The sequence below is a fragment of the Arvicola amphibius genome, chromosome 6 (assembly GCF_903992535.2).
Source record: "Arvicola amphibius chromosome 6, mArvAmp1.2, whole genome shotgun sequence".
In the NCBI taxonomy this organism is placed as follows: Eukaryota; Metazoa; Chordata; class Mammalia; order Rodentia; family Cricetidae; genus Arvicola; species Arvicola amphibius.
The window spans coordinates 87341121-87361353 of NC_052052.2; the positions used below are offsets into that span (position 1 = coordinate 87341121).

The 20233-nt window shown below is 38.8% G+C and overlaps 1 protein-coding gene across 2 annotated transcripts in view; it reads right to left on the bottom strand.

Annotated features, from left to right (window-relative positions):
- The window catches only part of Zeb1 (zinc finger E-box binding homeobox 1), a 176545-nt gene that overhangs the window by 54625 nt on the left and 101687 nt on the right, over window positions 1-20233 (bottom strand). The window contains exons 4-5 of one of the 2 annotated variants that reach the window (XM_038333108.1): window positions 8490-8599; window positions 5447-5647 (exon numbers count right to left, since the gene is read on the bottom strand). In XM_038333108.1, the coding sequence (XP_038189036.1) occupies window positions 5447-5647; window positions 8490-8550 (262 nt within the window). In that variant the 5' untranslated portion in view covers window positions 8551-8599. The remainder of the gene's footprint in view (window positions 1-5446; window positions 5648-8489; window positions 8600-20233) is intronic. The other variant, XM_038333109.1, reaches the window with a different exon arrangement.

Genomic DNA, 20233 nt, shown 5'->3' on the forward strand with positions numbered 1-20233 from the left:
AGGAACAGTGAAAACAGACAGGCAAATGCCACCCACTGTGTGTCTACTTCTCACCTTCTGCCGTAACTTCAGATAAAAACATTTAATTTCAAACTATAGAATTTTAAATGAAATAAGTCTATAACTAATATAAGCAATTAAATAAAAAACAAACATACCAAACTAAAATTAACAAAACAAGGACAACCTCCACCCAAAACCCTAATCACCAGCAGCCAGATCAATTTACTAACAAATAGAAAAATAAAAATAATTATAAACTGTTCTCATACCCATTTTGACAACATTACTGCAGTATGGGTGAAAACATGCAGCTCTAGTATAGCTGGGCATTTAACATGATTTTCTATTATATTATTTTTGAAGAGACAGATGGATTACAAAACTGTTGAATGAATATGTTAAAATGGTTTCAGGACTGGAATGGCAGCTCAGTGGTAGAACTCTTGCCTCACACGCATGATGCTGCAGGTTCAAGCCCCAGCACTGCTAAACAAAACAACAACAGTCCCTAGGCAACTACTGACAGGAAGTAGCTTGACAAAAACAGTTTAGAGAAGAAAGCTAGAGCCGCTACAGCTCTGTCTGTGATCCCGTTTAGCAAATATCCCAGAAACACTAGGGAAATGAACACAATGAATTACAGAATCAGGCAAAACTAAAACACAAGGGTGGGAAAGACGGTTCAGTGGGTAAACACTGCATGTACAGGACCTGTGTTCAGGTCCTCGGCACCTATGCAAAGGCTGGTGCAGTGGCAGACCTGTGACCCAGTACAGATGGGCTAGGAGACAGAGACATGAGGATCCCACAGCCGAACCCACCAGTGAGCACTGGCTTCAGGGAGGCCAGCTCCAAAGACAAGGTGGAAAGAAATAAAGGAAGATACCAGATACCACTTCCATCTTCCACATGCATACTATACACCTATGTGAGCACCTGTACATACATGTGCACACATGCAGGAACACACACAAAAAATAAAATTATGAAATTTTGATTCCAACAAGATTGAGAGTAATAAACATCTCCTCATTTAGTTTCCTTCAAATTTCAATAAATAACGGGGATGGGATCATCTTAAGCTTTTTTTTTTTTAAATCTTACTCCAGATCACACCTTTAAGACTCCTGTGAAAACACAATCAGGACGCTGTGCCTTCTCACCTGTCTCCAGCCGTCATCCTGACTCAAGCTGCGGCTCTCAACCTGCGTTTACACTGCTGACTTCCTTCCTGTCTGCAGGTTGGTGACACAACATTCCCACCTCCCTCTGCAAAAGTGCTTCTAGCATCTATACATGTTACGACATTTTATTACCACTCTGGCTTAATTGCCTTTAACCTCTTTCTGCTTCTTAGCCTCTGGCTGTTGCCATCACAACAGGTGAAAGATGCAGTGCAGCCTGGCAGCTGAGTACAGCTGACCTGAAGTCCAAGAAGGACACTTAACTACTTTGTTATTTCACAGACTCCACACCCCTGTCCAAAAGAAAAAAATCAGAAAAACTCAAACTGATGGATGTTCTACAAGGTACCTAACCAGTTCTACTCAAAACCATCAGTCACATGACACAAAGGATGAATGAGTCCCTGTTTTACAGCAGAGAAGATGTAGGAACACAGCAACCACATGCAAGGTGACACATTAGAAGGATCCCTGGAACATCAGTAAAAGCGAAGTAAGGTCTAGAGGTAAGTTATACCTCTTCCGCTCCATGAACACAATGCTCTTTACTCACTGTGGTGTCCTCTAACACATGACTGAATGTTTAGATTCTTTTCTTGTGGTCATACACACCCAATTTTACTTTACAGCTCTTACTGATGTATGAAGATTATTTAAATTCAGGTTATCCTTTGTTTTATCGTGCTGGAGACTGAACTTGGGGCCTCACACACTCCTGGCGAGACCTCTACCATTGAGTTATCTCCCCAAGGGTTTATTATTCTGTATTCAGAAAACTTAGCAAATCACTCATTTTAATATCTATTTATCTCTATATTCATTATTAAGTGTATAACTGTATCATTTATAAATGATAGCTGTCCCCATTCAAATTTCTACCTCTACTGATGGACTTTCTAGTCTTCTATAATAGAGAACATCTCAACAAAAGGTTGACAAAGTAATGACAATGAATATCCTTAATTTGCTTCTGGTCACAAAGATGTGCTCTTTTAAGACAAGGAACTCCTCACTATTCCTAGGTTGGTTGCTTTTATGATAGCCACTAAGCTTTACTGAACATTTTCCGTTTTGTTCAGATAGAATTTGATTATTCTGAAGTCTGTCACAGTGACCATTAAAAACTCTTTTAAAGGTTATCCTGATATGGCATTCCACATATGGATATGCACATATTTTCTCATTTTGAACGTTTGTAATATTATTCAAGTTTTTCATGCACATATATTGTATAGCTTATACTTACTTTGGGATTTTGGTAACTGTGTTTGGACTGAGTGATTTATTTGGTTCTAGATATGACAGTCCATTTAAAGAGGTGGGTGATCATCTTCTCAGATTTTGAAGAACTTAGACTGAGACTAGAATGTTTATGTCCTTGGATGTTTAGCAGAACTCACTGATCCATCAATGAGGCTAAAGGTTCTAAGCAGGAAACAAACACTACTACATAGAACCTTTAGCCTACATGTTAGTATATTTTCAAAAATTTTTAAATACTTTATTTAGTGAGTGTGCACTTGTACAGTTGCCACAGTTTGTGTGGAAATTAGAAAACAACTTCTAGAGTTTGTCTTTTTTTCACCACGAGGTGGACTGAATTTATAGTCAGGCCATCTTGCTGACCCTGCTAGCTAACATACTTGTAAATGCACTCTGATATTAACTGGTGACTTTCTTTGCCTGGGATAACCATGTTTAACTTACATTCTATCATTCTGTCTCATCACCATTCTTATGGAGTATTTTTCCACCCTATCTTTTTGAGCCTGTGTCCTCAAAGCAAAAGTAAGTCACCCTGTAACTTCTGATTAGAGCTCAACCCCCTCACTAAATCACTGATAAACAGCATTTGATAATGCCATTTGTTAAGCACTTTTGTTGTTCGGTGGTTCTTTGTTCCTGCTGTCTGTCTGTGTCATTGGATGTTTTCATCTCGAGTGTATTTTGATTTTTTTGTTTCATGTATCTACTGAATTTTTTTTCCTGTGTGAGAACCATGTTTCTTACACTGAGTGTTTGGGGAAACTTTTTATCTGTTCCTAAAGAATAGCTCTGCTGGGGACAGCATCTTGGTTTGCAGTGTTTCTCTTTAAGCACCTTTGGAATATATTATCCCACTTTATCCTTACCTTTAAAGTTTCTGCTTAGAAATTTCACAGCCTTGTGAAGTTTCCCTTATTTGCAGTGAGTCACTTTTCTTTGGTGTCGGCTTGTGTCTCCTGGAGCAGTGCTCTGCTCACGTAGCTCACTGGAGCAGGTGCCATGTCTTCCCCTTCACCTGCCTAGACCTGCACCTGGATGACCAAGCTGTGCTTCCACACACAGATGTCCTGTCTATCAATTCTGAGAAGTCCTTCTGAGAAGGTCTGTCTGAATTTCACTTTGTGTGCAATTTTCTCTACCTTATTTATTCTCTCTTTGACTCTCTTGACTTGCTATTAAATTCATTTTGGGTACTTACCACTTAATTCTTTTAATTTTTGGAAATTATATTATTTCTTAATATACTTCATTTACTAAATGTGCTTTTAGACAATTCTGCACACATATGCAATATGTATTAACCATTCTCACCCCCACTCTTGACATTCCTACCCACAGATCCCTCTTTCACATTCCTGTCTATGTCTATTTTGTGGCCACTGAGATCAACCAGGGCTATCTGCACGCTCATGGGTTTGGAACTAATCATTCATTGTTTTTCATGGCTTAAGATGTTTTAGGTTACCACTCATCAGTTTGAACTGGGGCTCAAATCCATGCACAAGAGTGTGGAACAACGTTTCAGATAGTCTTCCACTTCCCTAGTGCTTAGTCTAGCCAGCTTTACTTGCTAACTTTGGCAGGGCACAGACAGTAGGGAGCTTGTTTTCTGCTCATTATTATACTAAAACACCCTCATAACACACCTTTGAGATTTTTGCATACCGAATTATTCTACTACATTAATATATCATTATTTTATATATATGTCATATTATTACTTTATAAATCTATTGTTAATTTGAGTATCTCAATATAAAATTATATATAACATTAATATATCATTATTTTATAAATCAATTGTTAATTTGGGTATCCCAATATAAAATTAAAGGAAGATACAAATACTTCAACAATATGGGGAAAGCCTAGCCCTTGGTTAAAAACTTCCATATATTTTAGGTTACTGTTCAAACAGTCAAAACAACATCATTCTGATTCAAAGTCATAATTGGTTTCTAGCCATAACTAAAGGACATCGAGCCTATAATTCGTGATCCTTGAGAAGATAGTAAGAAGGTAAACCCAAAGAAAAACATATAGTTATCCTCCTGGATATTGGAAGTAGATAAGATTGCCGGGCAAAAATTGGGAACTTGGGGGTGGGGTGGGATGAGGGCAAAGGGAGATGGGGAGAGAAAAGTCTGAAGGGGAGGATGGGGAGAGCTTGGGGGAATGGGATGGTTGAGATATAGGAAGGGTGGATATGGGAGCAGGGAAGCATATATCTTAATGAAGGGAGCCATATTAGGGTTGTCAAGAGACTTGACTCTAGAGGGGTTCCCAGGTGTCCAGGGAGACGCCCCCAGCTAGTTCCTTGGGCAGCTGAGGAGAGGGAGCCGGAAAAGGCCAGATCCTATAGTCCTACTGATAAATATCTTGCATATCACCATAGAACCTTCATCTGGCGATGGATGGAGATAGAGACAGAGCCCCACATTGGAGCACTGGACTGAGCTCCCAAGGTCCTGATGAGGAGCAGAAGAAGCGAGAACATGAGAAAAAAAGTCAGGACCGTGAGGGGTGAGTTCACTCACTGAGACGGTGGGACAGAACTAACAGGAGATCACCAAGTCCAGTTGGAATGGGACTGACGGAACATGCCACCAAACCGGACTCTCTGAATATGGCTGACGGTGGAGGCTGACTGAGAAACCCGGCATGGACGGGCTCTGTGTGAGCCTTGTCAGTTTGGTTGATCACCTTTGTGGACCTGGGGGGAGTTGGGAGGACCTTGGTCTTAACATAGTGTAGGGAACCTTGATGGCGCTTTGGCCTGGAGAGGGAGGGAGTGGGGGTATGAGTGGAAGGGAGGGGAGGGGAGGAGATGGAAATTTTTAAAATATTAAATAAAAAAATAAGTAGGATATCTAATATTGGTTAATACACAGATAATTTTACTGTTTATTAAAACTTTTACCCAATTTATCTTTTTTATTTAATACACTTAAAAAGAGTAAAGAGAAGAGAATTTTCTAAGGAAGTACACTCACCGTCTTCATGCCAGCAGTTCTTGGTGGCGCCCTCCCTGTCACTGCCTCCTGGTAACACTGTCTGGTCTGCTGGCAGCTCATCCTCTGGTATGACACCTTCACAGTCAGCTGCATCCGTGATGCTTTCTTCTTCCACAATATGGAGTTTGTCTTCATCGTCAGAATCCGAATTTGCTTCGACCACAGTATTATAATTTGTAACTGTAATACAAAGGAACAAATAATCAAAATTGGTGTAAAAATCAGTTTTTAACCCTTACAAAAATACAAATTAAATATAATAAATACAAATTAAAAACAGACTACAATTCAATAATGTTTATAAGACCATAATTAGTAAGCAACTCACTTAATAACACATCTGATGGTCAGAGTGACAAATAATAGTACCTGTACTTATTAAAAATTCATATACGTGCAAACACTGCAAATATTAGCAACAAAGTTTTCCCAGTTACTGCTTGAGTCCTATTCTACAGATAAGAACGACAGGAGAGTGGAGGTAACACCTCTGGCATGCAGCCAACAAGTCACGGAGCCAGGATTTGGAGCCCAACAGTCTGAGTCATCTGCACTCATCTTACTGTGTGCAACACTACTATATATAATCAGGCTTCAAATCTCTATAGGGGTCATCTTTTCAATAAAACACATTCTTCATCAAAGTTGCTCTACAAGAAGGACTGCTGTCAGCCACACACATTGCTTATTAAGCCCATAGTGACTTTGAAAGTATCAACTAATTTAGTCAAATTTCTATGTAATAGAATTTCTAACTAATTTTAATGAATTTAATATCAGAATTATAAACAAAATTTTCAAATGGTTTCCATACTTTGTAGAGCCTGTGAGATAGTAGAAAATAAAATATTTTAAATAATCCATCAGAAATGAGGTTTTCTTCTGGAGTGTGCAATAATCACTCTGGTGGCATATTTAGTATCTAATGGGGTAAAGTCACTGAAAGCCCTTATTTCAACTATTTGTAGAAAGATCATTATTTGCCACATTTGAGAGGAAAGGAGGAAAAGATATTGGATTCTCTCCAGATAATTAACACAGTTACTGCCCAGGATTCTTCCCCTTTGACTCTTTTCAGCTAGCCATTCTTGAGGGAAAGTAACCACCCAATTGCTTAGATGCCAGGCACCCATAACCCTCTCTCCCCAAGTAAGTACATGTACACACTGTGGATGTGTGCCCCCACACAGCAATACCCATCCACCCAGATATACACACACCATTATTGACATGAAGAAACATAACTGAAAGTCTACTTAAGCATGAAAGGGAGAAAGCAAATGGCCCAAACCCCCAGAATTGCTTTTACAGGCTGTAGGAAGACCCAGTTTATTAAAAAGGTACTTGATGTGTCACTGCACTTAAAGCAGGAATTTTTCACAGTTTAGGTACAAAGAAAACACTGTTAGGTGTTTTAGCATGAATTCATATATCTAGATTTTCTAAGAGAAAATGGTTTCTCTCATTATAAAATGCATGTTCATCATAAAAAAACAGTATTAAAACTCTCAGAGTAAGCAAAGCAACCATTTCCTTTTGACTTACATTATAAAAGTAACAACAGCCAAGTATACTGCTTCAATGCACTAGGCACACATGATATTGAACGCTATCACATTCCTTATCCTAGTCAACTATACTAAAAATCCTACATTGCTTGGGCCTGATATCCACTATAAAAGCAACATACAGCATCGTATTCTACTGTTTGGCCACTTTACAGTGTGCCGTGGAGCACTTTCCCTGCCAATGTATCTGAAACTCAGTTTCTCCCGGGGGTTGTTCAGATAGAATTCCACTGTGCAGATACATCCCCCACACCCTGCCCAGTTCTCCGTAAAACTTTCTTTGATTTTGGTAGTAAGCACTCACATCAAAATAACTTTTCTTTGTTGATACAGTTTGGCTATGAATTGTCCCCCAAAGACTCATGTATGGACAGGCTAGACATTGGTGACATATGGTCATTCCTGATGTCTCCTTGTTGATCTCTTGGCTTCCTGTATACTATGAAGAGTATCCCACTGTGCAGCATGCTCCTGCTGCTAGGTCTGCCTAGATACATGACTGAATGTTCTGGAATATTGAGTCAGATGTTTTCCCTCCTTTAAGCTGTTTCTGTCAGGAATTTGACCAAAGCGGCACAAAAGCAGGCAATACAATGGCCTTCTCTCAAAGAGATTTATCAGACACTTTGTGGGGTAGAACGATTAGATCAGGGTGAGGGGTGACGATTTGCTTGGCAGATAGTGTTCAATTGCCATTCTTCAAAGTGACTTAACTGTTACTGAGATATTACCTGAGAAAGTCTGTTTAATATATCAAGAAGGAAAAGTTCCCTTGAGTTTAGTAAAGATGGGCACATGGGAGGATTCCTCATGATAAGCCAAAGCACACAGTTGAGAAGCAACTACATACTATGTACGACTCTAGAGAAGCAGAGTGGAGTGTGGGAAGGGAGGAAGGTGAATCTCAAAACTGGTGACGGCTCTCATGATGGGCATCTAACCAACAACAAGGTGCAGCCATGGACGTGCACACAGAATGGGGACTGTGCAAATGACAACCCATGCTATTAACTTTCATTTGGACTTTTAAGGGTTCCTTATCAGCATCCTTCTAAATGATTTGTTAAAGGCATTTGATGGCTAGGTAAACCAGTTAGCTAAAAGTTCAGCCAGTTCTCCATTCCAATAATCCCTGGCTTCTCTGGAAGGGGGGTTGACTGCAGAGTTCTCACGATACTTGTGCACAGCAAGCATATATCAATAGACAACCAACTTTCCTGCTACTTGTTGAAGGAGTTGGCGCATTTTAGGGAATCCAAGCTGGCCATTGGTTCATACGGCCCTACCAATACTACACTTTAGCATTATCATAATTAATTTGTTAGTTGTAGATGGTTTGGTCATCTATAGGGTATATATTTAATGTATAACTGGAGTATTTTAAACTTGGACGCTTTCTTTGAATTCGACTTTAGGGCCTAAGAGTATTATATTTTAAATATTTGTTTGCATACCTTGTATTTTTAGGTTCCATTTTATCCTAGAATGCAGGGTATTCCAAAGGCCATTTATCATTCTCTAGGACTTTCCTGTTGCCCAGTTTGAACTGTCTATGAAAGATAAGCTGAGCAGCCAAAACACAGAAACAGCATACATGTAAGATTATAGATCATATTTTTATATGTGGGATAAAATGGCAAAAACACCCAAAGTTCCAAACTTCATTACATAAGGCAGAAAAAGACCAACAGCTGTTCTCCAATTTTTTTCCCTTTTCTTTTCTACTTTTTGCCTCAATCACTCAGGTAGGAGAAACCAGTCAAATTTTCCTGTTTTCTGGATCTGTCTCTTTAAAGCTTGAGACAGGGTTTCTCTGTGTGTAGCTGTCCTAGAACTCACTCCGTAGACCAGGCTGTCTCACATAGATCCACCTGCCTCTGCCTCTTGAGTGCTGAGATTAAAGATGTACGCAACCACGGCCCATAAAGCTCGTGGACTTTTACAGAGGGTTTTCCTAAAGCATCACCAACACACACAGAGTAACACAGGCCCTGCCAGAGTCTGCAGACTAATGGGAGGCCCTGGCACTTTAGTTTTCTGCCCACTGTATCTCCTTTAATCTCTGCTTAGAATAAGCAATGTACAGTTGGTGAGAGAGGGGTATTTTTTCATACTTTTACACAACACAACAGAGTCACTTATAGCCTCGCTTCATAAACTATGTGTTAAATGTGTATGGGGAGTCTTAAAAGATTTGACAACTATAAAAGGTTGTGAAGGCAGAACAAACAGAAACTTATTTTACAATCAAAGGCAGAAGGAATCTGTGATGCTCTGGGAAGTGCTCATCCATGATGTACCTTCAGCACAACAGCATTGGTTCCAGCATAGAACATGGCACACATTGCCTGTGAAACCTCTCATCTCGCTAAAGCACATTTGAACTACACCACAGTGTTTAAACTGTATCTACAAAGTTCCTTGCTTGTATAGAAACACAACACTATTGTTCCTCAGCATGTAAGTATCAATTCAGTATTGTCTTTGGATTGTGCTGTATTATTTGATTTTTAAAACTGTAATTTGAGCTGGTTGATTTGAGTTCATAAAAAATAGTAAATAGTTTTTGGCTTGAGATTAGGACAGAATTTCCAACAGTTTCTGAAGGAGCCATAAATGTACTCCCACTTTGTTGTATTATATATTTATGTGAAGCAGCATTCATTCACAGAATTAACACTGTAAAAATCAAAATAATTCTGAAAAGCAGTGGGGACGCTATACATCCTTCAGGACTAAATGCTCAGCTGCTATTTAATTTTCATGTGGAAAGAAATAAAAATCTCAAGATCATTAGCAAGTTTCTTTTTATAAGTCAGAAAATTACATGTCTGACAAAGAACTGTTTTAAAATAGTCCTTTATATTTTTTCAGCAAATCCTTCATTTGTGTGCTTAATGTGGTAGTTTGAACAAGATATCCTCCACAGGTTTAGGCATTGGAAATCTGTTCACAGTTGGTGGTGCTGTTGGGAAACTCATGGGGAGGTACAACCTGGCTGGAGGAAGGACACTGTTGGGTACATTGGTTTTGAGAGTTTAAAGCCTCATGCCACTTCCTGTTTGCTCTTTCTGCTTCATCCTTGTAATAAGAGATGAGACCTTTCAGCTTCCTGCTGCAGACACATGCTGCCATGCCTCCCCATCAATCTTATCTTTCTGGAACTATAACTCAAATAAACTCTCCCTTCTATAATTTGCCTTTGGTCAAGGTGTTTTATCATAGCAACAGAAAAGTAATCAACATACCTAAAAATACCTTGGGTAAAAAGGGTCACAAATGGAAACATTTACAAAGTCTCGGTATATAGGGTATAGTAATTCAAGTACAGCATATATGTATCATCAATCAGGGCTAGTAGCATGTCCATATTCTCATGTGCTCTCACCTCCATGTGTTGAGAACCTTGTAACTCTTTTCTAAGTTATTCTGAAGCACACTGTTGTACAGTAGAGCTGGCTCACTGTGCTGCAGGGCAATATAGCTACTTCATCCCCTCCAAGCACATTTTGGTACCTTTATCACCATTAAGAGAGGTATGTTCTCAAGTTACAGGAGGTCATCCTGACTCTGAATTTAGTTAAACAATGGATATTAAGAAAGTAAGGATAAGAGAAAAGACAGTTTTAAAAATCTTTAAACATGGAATTGGAGAGATAGTTCAGTTAAAAACATTAGATGAGCTGGGCGGTGGTGAAGCTCGCCTTTAATCCCAGCATTTGGGAGGCAAAGGCAAGTGGATCTCAGTGAGTTCGAGACCAGTCTGGTCTACTAAAGTGGATTTCAGGCCATCTAGGACTGTTACACAGAGCACCCCGTCTTGATGATGATGATGATGATGAATGATGATGATGATGATGATAAATAATAATAATAATAATAATAATAATAATAATGCACTGGCTCTTTTTCCAGAGGACCTGCGTCAGATTCCCAGCACCACATGGTGACTCAAAACTGTCTGTCACCCCAGTTGCTGGTAACTCAAAGCCCTCTTCAGGATTCTTTAGGCACTGCACACATGTAGAACACAGACACACATGCAGGCAAAAACAAACATACACATAAAATAATAAAACAAAAATCTTTCAGTGTGACTTATAATACATAACAAGGTTTTCACTGAGAAATGGGAAATGTGAATGCATGCCTGTTATCAGCACATGTGGCTAGTGACTACTGACTTAGAGACAGCTCTTCTGGTGGTACTTATGGCTCTTGTGTTTGCTGTGGCTGCCCCAGCTTCCCCCTCCTCTCCGAATCTTTAGTGAACCCCCAAAGCAGACACTATTGTATCTCCCTTTAGTCTACACATGATTAGAATAGATGAGAAATTTGAAGAGGTTGCAGAGCTGGACTTAAACATTACAGAGTGTGCTGTGTGGATCACTTCCTCACTGAAGGCTGTTGCATGGTGACGGACACTGGTAAGTACATTTGCTTCTTCCCTGTTCTAGGGATTCTCAGCTCCACATTGAACAATTTGGGGCTGACAACATTTCCAAATGACAAAATAATTTTAACCACTAGATTTTATAATGATATGACAGTACACTATTAATATCATCATTGTAGCCAATAAACCTTTCAAATACATCCTAAATTACTTAGTTTCTTGCACATAGCATTGTATAAACTACTCCAATTAAAATTCTCTATAAATCCCCTTTTCTTAAGTGATATATTTATATTATAATGAAAATATTCAATAGATTACATGCATATGGTTTCAGAACAGAGTATGGTACCTTCAGTTTCACCCCCTGCATGGTCACCTGTGTTCGGTAAAGAAAGAATCTCACCATAGTGACTCATGCCACTTTGGGAGACAGGAGAGGAAATTTTAACTTTGGCATCTTCAGTTATTGTCAGATGATACATGACACGAGCTAAGGTCACAATTCAACATATGCTTTGGTATGCAAAGGCTTTCCTTTCCAGAGATTTTTCATTATGTGAGAACATTAATTTATGTTTAACCACATCTTATCCATTCCCATCTAGTCATGTAAAGTGCTTATCTGCTTAGCAGAAAGACAGAACCTTTTCTAGGAAAGTCTTACCAGTGAATCTTACAAAGATTGCCTCTAACTGGGATTGGTATGTAAATTGAGAAAAGATAGGGGTTTTTTTTTTAACAAAAAATTAAAGAGAGAGAGAAGGGGGGGTAAGATACTTAGAAAAGTTTTGAAGTGTTTTCCAGAGCCAGTGGGTTCAGTTTTTATTAAGAATATTTTACATGTGTCATAATGCTGCTGAGAACAACACAAATCTAGACATGTGTACAATGAAGAAAAAGGTAGGGAAATTAAATGAGAAGTTCTAACAGCAGGAGTGCAAATAACATTTATAAATACATAACACACACTTACATGTGAGTGTGTATGCATGTGTGTGTCGTTATAAGACAGTACCTATGGTTCTGTCTGTATGGTAAGCACTGATCATTTGTAGAGTTGATTACGGGCCCACACTTTTCTCAGTGAAGAAACTAGACAGAGGAAGTGAATGTTATTGATGATTCCAGAAAACAGGGGGTTGAGGGACCCTTCTGCCAACCAGACACAATAAATAAACACAGAAAAAAATGAAGAGACCATCTGATGACCCACAGATCAGAGAAACGTTCTGTACATGATAGTACTCCAGGAAAGATGTAAATACGTATTCTACTTGGTGCACATCAAAATATGACTTGACCTGGCTTTTTACCTCTATTATGGATAATATTAACTTATTATCTATATGCATTTCACTATATAATGATATAATAGTATACATGCTTAATGTAATACATAGATAACATAATAATGTACAAGGTATATATTATTCAAGTTTAAAAAAATTCAAAAACTGGCATGAAGCTAGGTTTGGCACACACACAGGCCAAGCACATGCTAGGTTTAATAACAGCAGTGCTTTAGCCAGTATTGTTTCAGTAACTCTGTAGAGAATGTCCTTTATCAAGGCTACACATTCAACTGAACAGTAATCATAAGATATTTTATATATTCAAAGTATCTCTTAAAACCTAACTCCAATGAAAGGCAATGGTTGTGAACTCTCCCGGCAGAGGCCTGGTGGTTTCACTGCCTTCATATACAAGCTATTAATAGATGAAAACTGACAGGCAAAGGCAGAGGGTTGTCAGCACACACAACTGTTGCAGAATCACAGTTTTTATTGTTTCCTTGTCTTCATTACATACAAAACTACTAGAAATTCACAGGATTGATCATCAGCACCTCAGCCCTTACTCTGGTCTTTTCTCATCCTCCAGTCCTCTACCTACACTCCAACACACCTTCTTAAAGCTCCCACTTGGACAAGGGTTCATTTCAGCCAGGACAGGCTTAGCTCACAAGCAGGGAAACAAAATAGTGAGAGCCAGGTCTCAACATATTGAACTAATCCAGTCCCAGAAACAGAGGCTGCATGTCACAAAGTATTTGAACTAAAATAATTCATACTAATTTATCAATAACTAATACTTTCTTCATAGCCAAACTGTCTTTATAAAAAGAGTGATTTTCGCTTACATGAACTGTGAGCTACAGAGTATTAGTATGAAAAACACAAAAAGTATGAAATGGAGTTGAAAATAAAACACAGACTTATTGAATTGAAACTATACAGGCCATGTTGTGATGAATCAAAGCAACATTCTGTCTGTAAGAGTCAAATGATATAAATGAACCACCAGTCTAGTTAATTATGGAGAAAAACTAAGAAACAAAAATGTTCAATATCAAAATGCAGTGGGCTGGAGATAGAATTCAGTAAAAAAGTGTCTGCCTAGCATGTGTGTCATGGGTTTGATCCCCAGCAACTACACAAGCACACATACACATGTATGCATGTACATACATATGAATAAAAAACCAAGTGAAATTAAAGTAACTGTAATTATAAAGAAATTTAAAGTGTTTTATAAATAAATGTTTTCATAAGTCTAAGCAAATAAATTTATTAACTTAGATAAAATTTTGTTCTAGGAAAATAAAGATGATTATAATTTTAGAGAGGAGACAGCACACACAGACACTTCAGAATAAAACTGGGAAGTTGCCCAAAAGCTAATTAACCACCCCTAAATTTCCAGAGCCTTCCCTGGTTACTTTCTTCCAAGGCCTGATAGTTCTGATGCTTAGGAGGACCCAGCTTTTCTCCGAGGCAGCACATGCAGGCATCCGTGTAACTGAGGTGCAGGTTCTAGTTGCAATTGAAAAAACTAAAAATGTCACTAATTTATTAAAGAATAAAGCAAACATTATTCAACACCAGGAAACTGATGAGACTTTATTAACACAGAAATAGAAAGAATAACTCTCATATAGTCTGAAAGGCATTTGGAAAAATAATTTATCATTCCTTGCTGATATATGCAAAGGAAACCACACTCAGGCTGGAGAGATAGCTGCATAAATGCTTGCTGAACAGAGGCCTGAGTTTGGATACAAGAACCTAAGTAAAATGCTGGGCATGACTGTGATTGCTTGTGATACCTGCACTGGGGAGGTAGAGAGAGGGTAGAGGAGGGTTGAATGGCTGCCAGCTTAGCTCTAGGTTCACGGAGAGACACTGCCTCATGGGGATAAGGAGAGTGACAGAGCAGGACACTGACATCCTCCTCTGGCCTGTGTATGTATGTATGATATATATATATATATGTATATATATATATATATATATATATATATATATATATATATATATATATCTTGCATCTGCACACACATGCATGTGCACACCATAGTTTCACACACACGATACACAAAATACAGCAATAAATAAACCAAGCTAGTATCATGATAGATGTTTATGTACTAGAGATATTTATAAGATAAAAACGCTTGTTGTCATTATTAACAATGTTTTAAAACAGTTAAGTTATTTTAAAAATAATAAATAAGGGATTCAGTGCTGTGGAGTTCCATCTGGACTGGTGAGTGTGTGCTATCCTGGGGCGAGCTGCCCTGGAAGAAAGCCCCCCTCCCCCAGCTCCTGGTGCAGGGGTGTCTTTGGTATACACGTCCCTGCCTCTCCCAAGCCTTCCCTAGTGTATTCAAGGTCCTTGGCTCAGGACCAGTGTCCTGCTCCTGCACCAAGGCCAATGACCCAGAGGGGTGAGAGGCTGCCCTCCAGGCAGGTCTGAGGATTCCAGCAAGGGAGTGCAGGTACCTTCAGCTTGTGCTGTAAGGTTCTCTGTGTGACTCTCAACCCCGCCAAGCCACCAAGTTCGCACTGTTGTCTGCGGTGTCCTGGGGCTACCAGCATCCCTGATTCAGTGCTGAGGAGTTCCATCCAGTCAGGAATAGCTTCTGCTCCTGCACTGAGGAGATCCACCCAGATTCAGTCACAGCAAAGATTGAACCAAAACACCAAGTCTCTCCTGGCTCCATTTGAAGGAAGAGATGGGCAGGTGCCAATGCAAGAACTCCTCCAACAACCTGAAAGGCAACATGACATCACCAGAATCCAGGCATCCTGAAACAACAAGAATTGAACACACTACTCCAGAAGAAATAGAAGAAATCGACTTTAAACAGTACTTTATGAAAATAATAGAGGACCTTAAACAGGAGGTAAAAAACTGCCATAAAGAAATGGAGATGACAAACAAAAAGGTAGACGAAATAAATAAATCTCTCAAAGATACACAAGAAAAACAAGAAAAAGCAATCAAACAGGTAAGGGAAGCAGTTCGAGACCTGAAAAATGAAATGGAGGTAATGAAGAAAACACAATCCGAGGGAAGACTGGAAATGGAAATTCTGAGTAAACAAACAGAAACTACAGAGACAAGTATTACCAACAGAATACAAGAGATGGAAGAAAGAATCTCAGACTCTGAAGATACTATAGAGGATATAAACTCACAGATTAAAGAACAAAACAAATCCAACAAATTCTTAACACAAAACATCCAGGAAATCTGGGACACCATGAAAAGACCAAATCTAAGAATAATTGGGGTAGAAGAAGGAGAAGAATTACAACTCAAAGGCCCAGAAAATATATTCAACAAAATTATAGAAGAAAATTTCCCCAACCTAAAGAAGGATATTCCTATGAAGGTACAAGGAGCCTACAGAACACCAATGGACTGGATCAAAAGAAAGCATCCCCACGCCATATAATAACACAAAACATACAGAATAAAGAACAGATATTAAGAGCTGCAAAGGAAAAAGGTCAAGTGACATATAAAGGGAAACCTATCAGAATTACACCTGACTTCTCACTGGAAACCATGAAAGCCAGAAGGTCTTGGATAGATGTGCTACAGACACTAAAAGAACATGGATGCAAGCCTAGACTACTATACCCAGCAAAGCTTGCATTCACCATTGATGGAGAAAACAAGATATTCCAGGACAAAAACAGATTTAAACAATACGTAGCCACAAATCCAGCCTTGCAGAAAGTAATAGAAGGAAAATCACAAACCAAGGAGTCCAACAGCGCCCACAATAACTCAGGCATCTAGCGACCCTTCACCAGCACAACTAGAAGAAGGGAAACACACAAACTCTACTACATAAAAAAAATGACCGGAGTTAACAACTACTGGTCATTAATATCACTTAATATCAATGGACTCAATTCACCTATAAAAAGGCACAGGCTAAGAGATTGGAAGAAAGACACCTCAACCACAAAGACAGACATCTCCTCAGAGTAAGGGGTTGGGAAAAGGTTTATCAAGCTAATGGTCCTAAGAAACAAGCGGGTGTGGCCATACTAATTTCTACCAAAGTTGACTTCAAACTAAAATCAATCAGAAGAGATGGAAAGGGACATTATATACTCATAACAGGAAAAATCCTTCAGAATGAAGTCTCAATCCTGAATATCTATGCCCCTAATATAAAAGCACCCACTTATGTAAAAGAAACATCACTAGAACTCAAGGCAGTCATCAAACCACACACACTAATAGTAGGAGACTTCAACACTCCTCTCTCACCAATGGACTGGTTAATCAGACAGAAACCTAACAAAGAAAAGAGAATTAATGGAGGTAATGAATCAAATGGACTTAACAGACATCTATAGAACATTCTACCCAAATAAGAAATAATATACCTTTTTCTCTACAGCTTATAGAACCTTCTTGAAAATTGACCACATACTCAGTAACAAAGCAAACTTCCACAGTTACAAAAACATATTAGTAACCACCTGTCATATCAGATCACCATGGATTAAAGTTAGAATTCAACAACGTTACCCCCAGAAATTCTAAAAACTCATGGAAACTGAACAGTCAACTACTGAACCACACCTGGGTCAAGGAAGAAATAAAGAAAAAAAATTAAAGTCTTCCTTGAGTTTAATGAAAATAAAGACATATCATACTCAAACTTATGGAACACTATGAAAGCAGTGCTAAGAGGAAAGTTCATAGCACTAAGTGCCCACTTAAAGAAAACAGAGAAAGCACTCATTGGAGACTTAACAGCACTCTTGAAAGCTCTAGAAAAAAAAGCAGACTCACCTAGGAAGAGTAGAAGACTGGAAATTATCAAACTGAGGTCAGAAATCAACAAAATAGAAACACAGAAAACAATCCAAAGAATCAATGAAACAAAAAGCTGGTTCTTGGAGAAAATCAACAAGATTGACAAACCCCTATCCAAACTAATCAAACAGCAGAGAGAGAACACACAAATTAATAAGATCATAAATGAAAAGGGGGACATAACCAAAGACACAGAGGAAATTCAGAGAATCATTAGATCTTACTACAAAAACCTGTATGCCACAAAATTGGAAAATGTAAAAGAAATGGACATTTTTTTAGATAAGTACCATATACCAAAGTTAAACTAGGACCAGGTGAACAATCTAAATAGTCCTGTTAGTCGCGAAGAATTAGAAACTGTTATCAAAAACCTCCCTACCAAAAAAAGCCCAGGAGCAGATGGTTTCAATGCAGAATTCTACAAGAACTTCCAAGAAGACCTAATACCTATACTCCTTAAGGTATTTCATAATATAGAAACAGAAGAGTCATTGCCAAATTCCTTTTATGAAGCAACAGTTACCCTGATACCTAAACCACACAAAGACTCAACCAAGAAAGAGAATAACAGGCCAATCTCACTCATGAACATTGACGCAAAAATTCTCAATAAAATACAGCAAACCGAATCCAAGAACACATTAGACAAATTATCAACTACAATCAAGTAGGCTTCATCCCAGAGGTGCAGGGCTGGTTCGACATACGAAAATCTATCAATGTAATCCATCATATAAATAAACTGAAGGAAAAAAAGCCATATGATCATCTCATTAGAAGCTGAAAAAGCATTTGACAAAATTCAACACTCCTTTATGATAAAGGTTTTGGAGAGATTAGGGATACAAGGGTCATTCCTAAATATAATAAAGGCTATTTACAGCAAGCCGACAGCTAACATCAAATTAAACAGATAGAAACTCAAGGCCATCCCACTAAATTCAGGAACACGACAAGGCTGTCCACTTTCTCCTTATCTCTTCAATATAGTGCTTGAAGTTCTAGCAATAGCAGTAAGACAACATAAGGGGATCAAGGGGACTCGAATTCGAAAGGAAGAAGTTAAACTTTCGTTATTTGCAGATGATATGATAGTGTACATAAGCGACCCCAAAAACTCCACCAAAGAACTCCTACAGCTGATAAACTCCTTCAGTAACGTGGCAGGATACAAGATCAACTCCAAATAATCAGTTGCCCTCCTATACACAAAGGATAAGGAAGCAGAGAGGGAAATCAGAGAAGTATCACCTTTCACGATAGCCGCAAATAGCATAAAATATCTTGGGGTAACTCTAACCAAGGAAGTAAAGGATCTATTTGACAAGAACTTTAAGTCTTTGAAGAAAAAAATTGAAGAGGATACCAGAAAATGGAAGGATCTCCCTTGCTCTTGAATTGGGAGGATCAACATAGTAAAAATGGCAATTCTACCAAAAGCAATCTATAGATTCAATGCAATCCCCATCAAGGTCGCATCAAAATTCTTCACAGATCTTCAGAGGACAATAATCAACTTTATATGGAAGAACAAGAAACCCAGGATAGCCAAAACAATCTTATACAATAAAGGAACTTCTGGAGGCATTACCATCCCTGACTTCAAACTCTATTACAGAGCTACAGTATTGAAAACAGCTTGGTATTGGCATAAAAACAGAGAAGTCGACCAATGGAATCGAATAGAAGACCCGGATCTTAAACCACAAACCTATGAACACCTGATTTTTGATAAAGGAGCTGAAAGTACACAATGGAAGAAAGAGGGAATCTTCAACAAATGGTGCTGGCATAACTGGATGTCAACCTGTAGAAGAATGAAAGTAGATCCGTATCTATCACCATGCACAAAACTCAAGTCCAAATGGATTAAAGACCTCAATATTAATCTGAACACACTGAACCTGATAGAGGAGAAAGTGGCAAGTACTCTACAACATATGGGCAGAGGAGACCACTTCCTACGTATAATCCCAGCAGCACAGACATTAAGGGCAACATTGAATAAATAGGACCTCCTGAACTTGAGCAGCTTCTGTAAAGCAAAGGACACTGTCACTAAGACAAAAAGGCAGCCTACTGACTGGGAAAAGATCTTCACCAACCCCGCAACAGACAAAGGTCTGATCTCCAAAATATATAAGGAACTCAAGAGACTAGACTTTAAAATGCTAATTAACCCAATTAAAAAATGGGGCTCTGGCCCGGCGGTGGTGGCACACGCCTTTAATCCCAGCACTGGGGAGGCAGAGGCAGGTGGATCTCTGTGAGTTCGAGGCCAGCCTGGTCTACAAGAGCTAGTTCCAGGACAGGCTCTAAAAAAAGCTGCAGAGAAACCCTGTCTCGAAAAACCAAAAAAAAGAAAAAAGAAAAAAAAATGGGGCTCTGAACTGAACAGAGAATTCTCAACAGAAGAAGTTCAAATGACCAAAAGACACTTAAGGTCATGCTTGACCTCTTTAGCTATCAGGGAAATGCAAATCAAAACAACTTAGAGATACCATCTTACACCTGTCAGATTGGCTAAAATCAAAAACACCAATGATAGCCTTTGCTGGAGAGGTTGTGGAGTAAGGGGTACACTCATCCATTGCTGGTGGGATTGCAAACTTGTGCAACAACTTTGGAAAGCAGTGTGGCGGTTTCTCAGGAAATTCGGGATCAACCTAC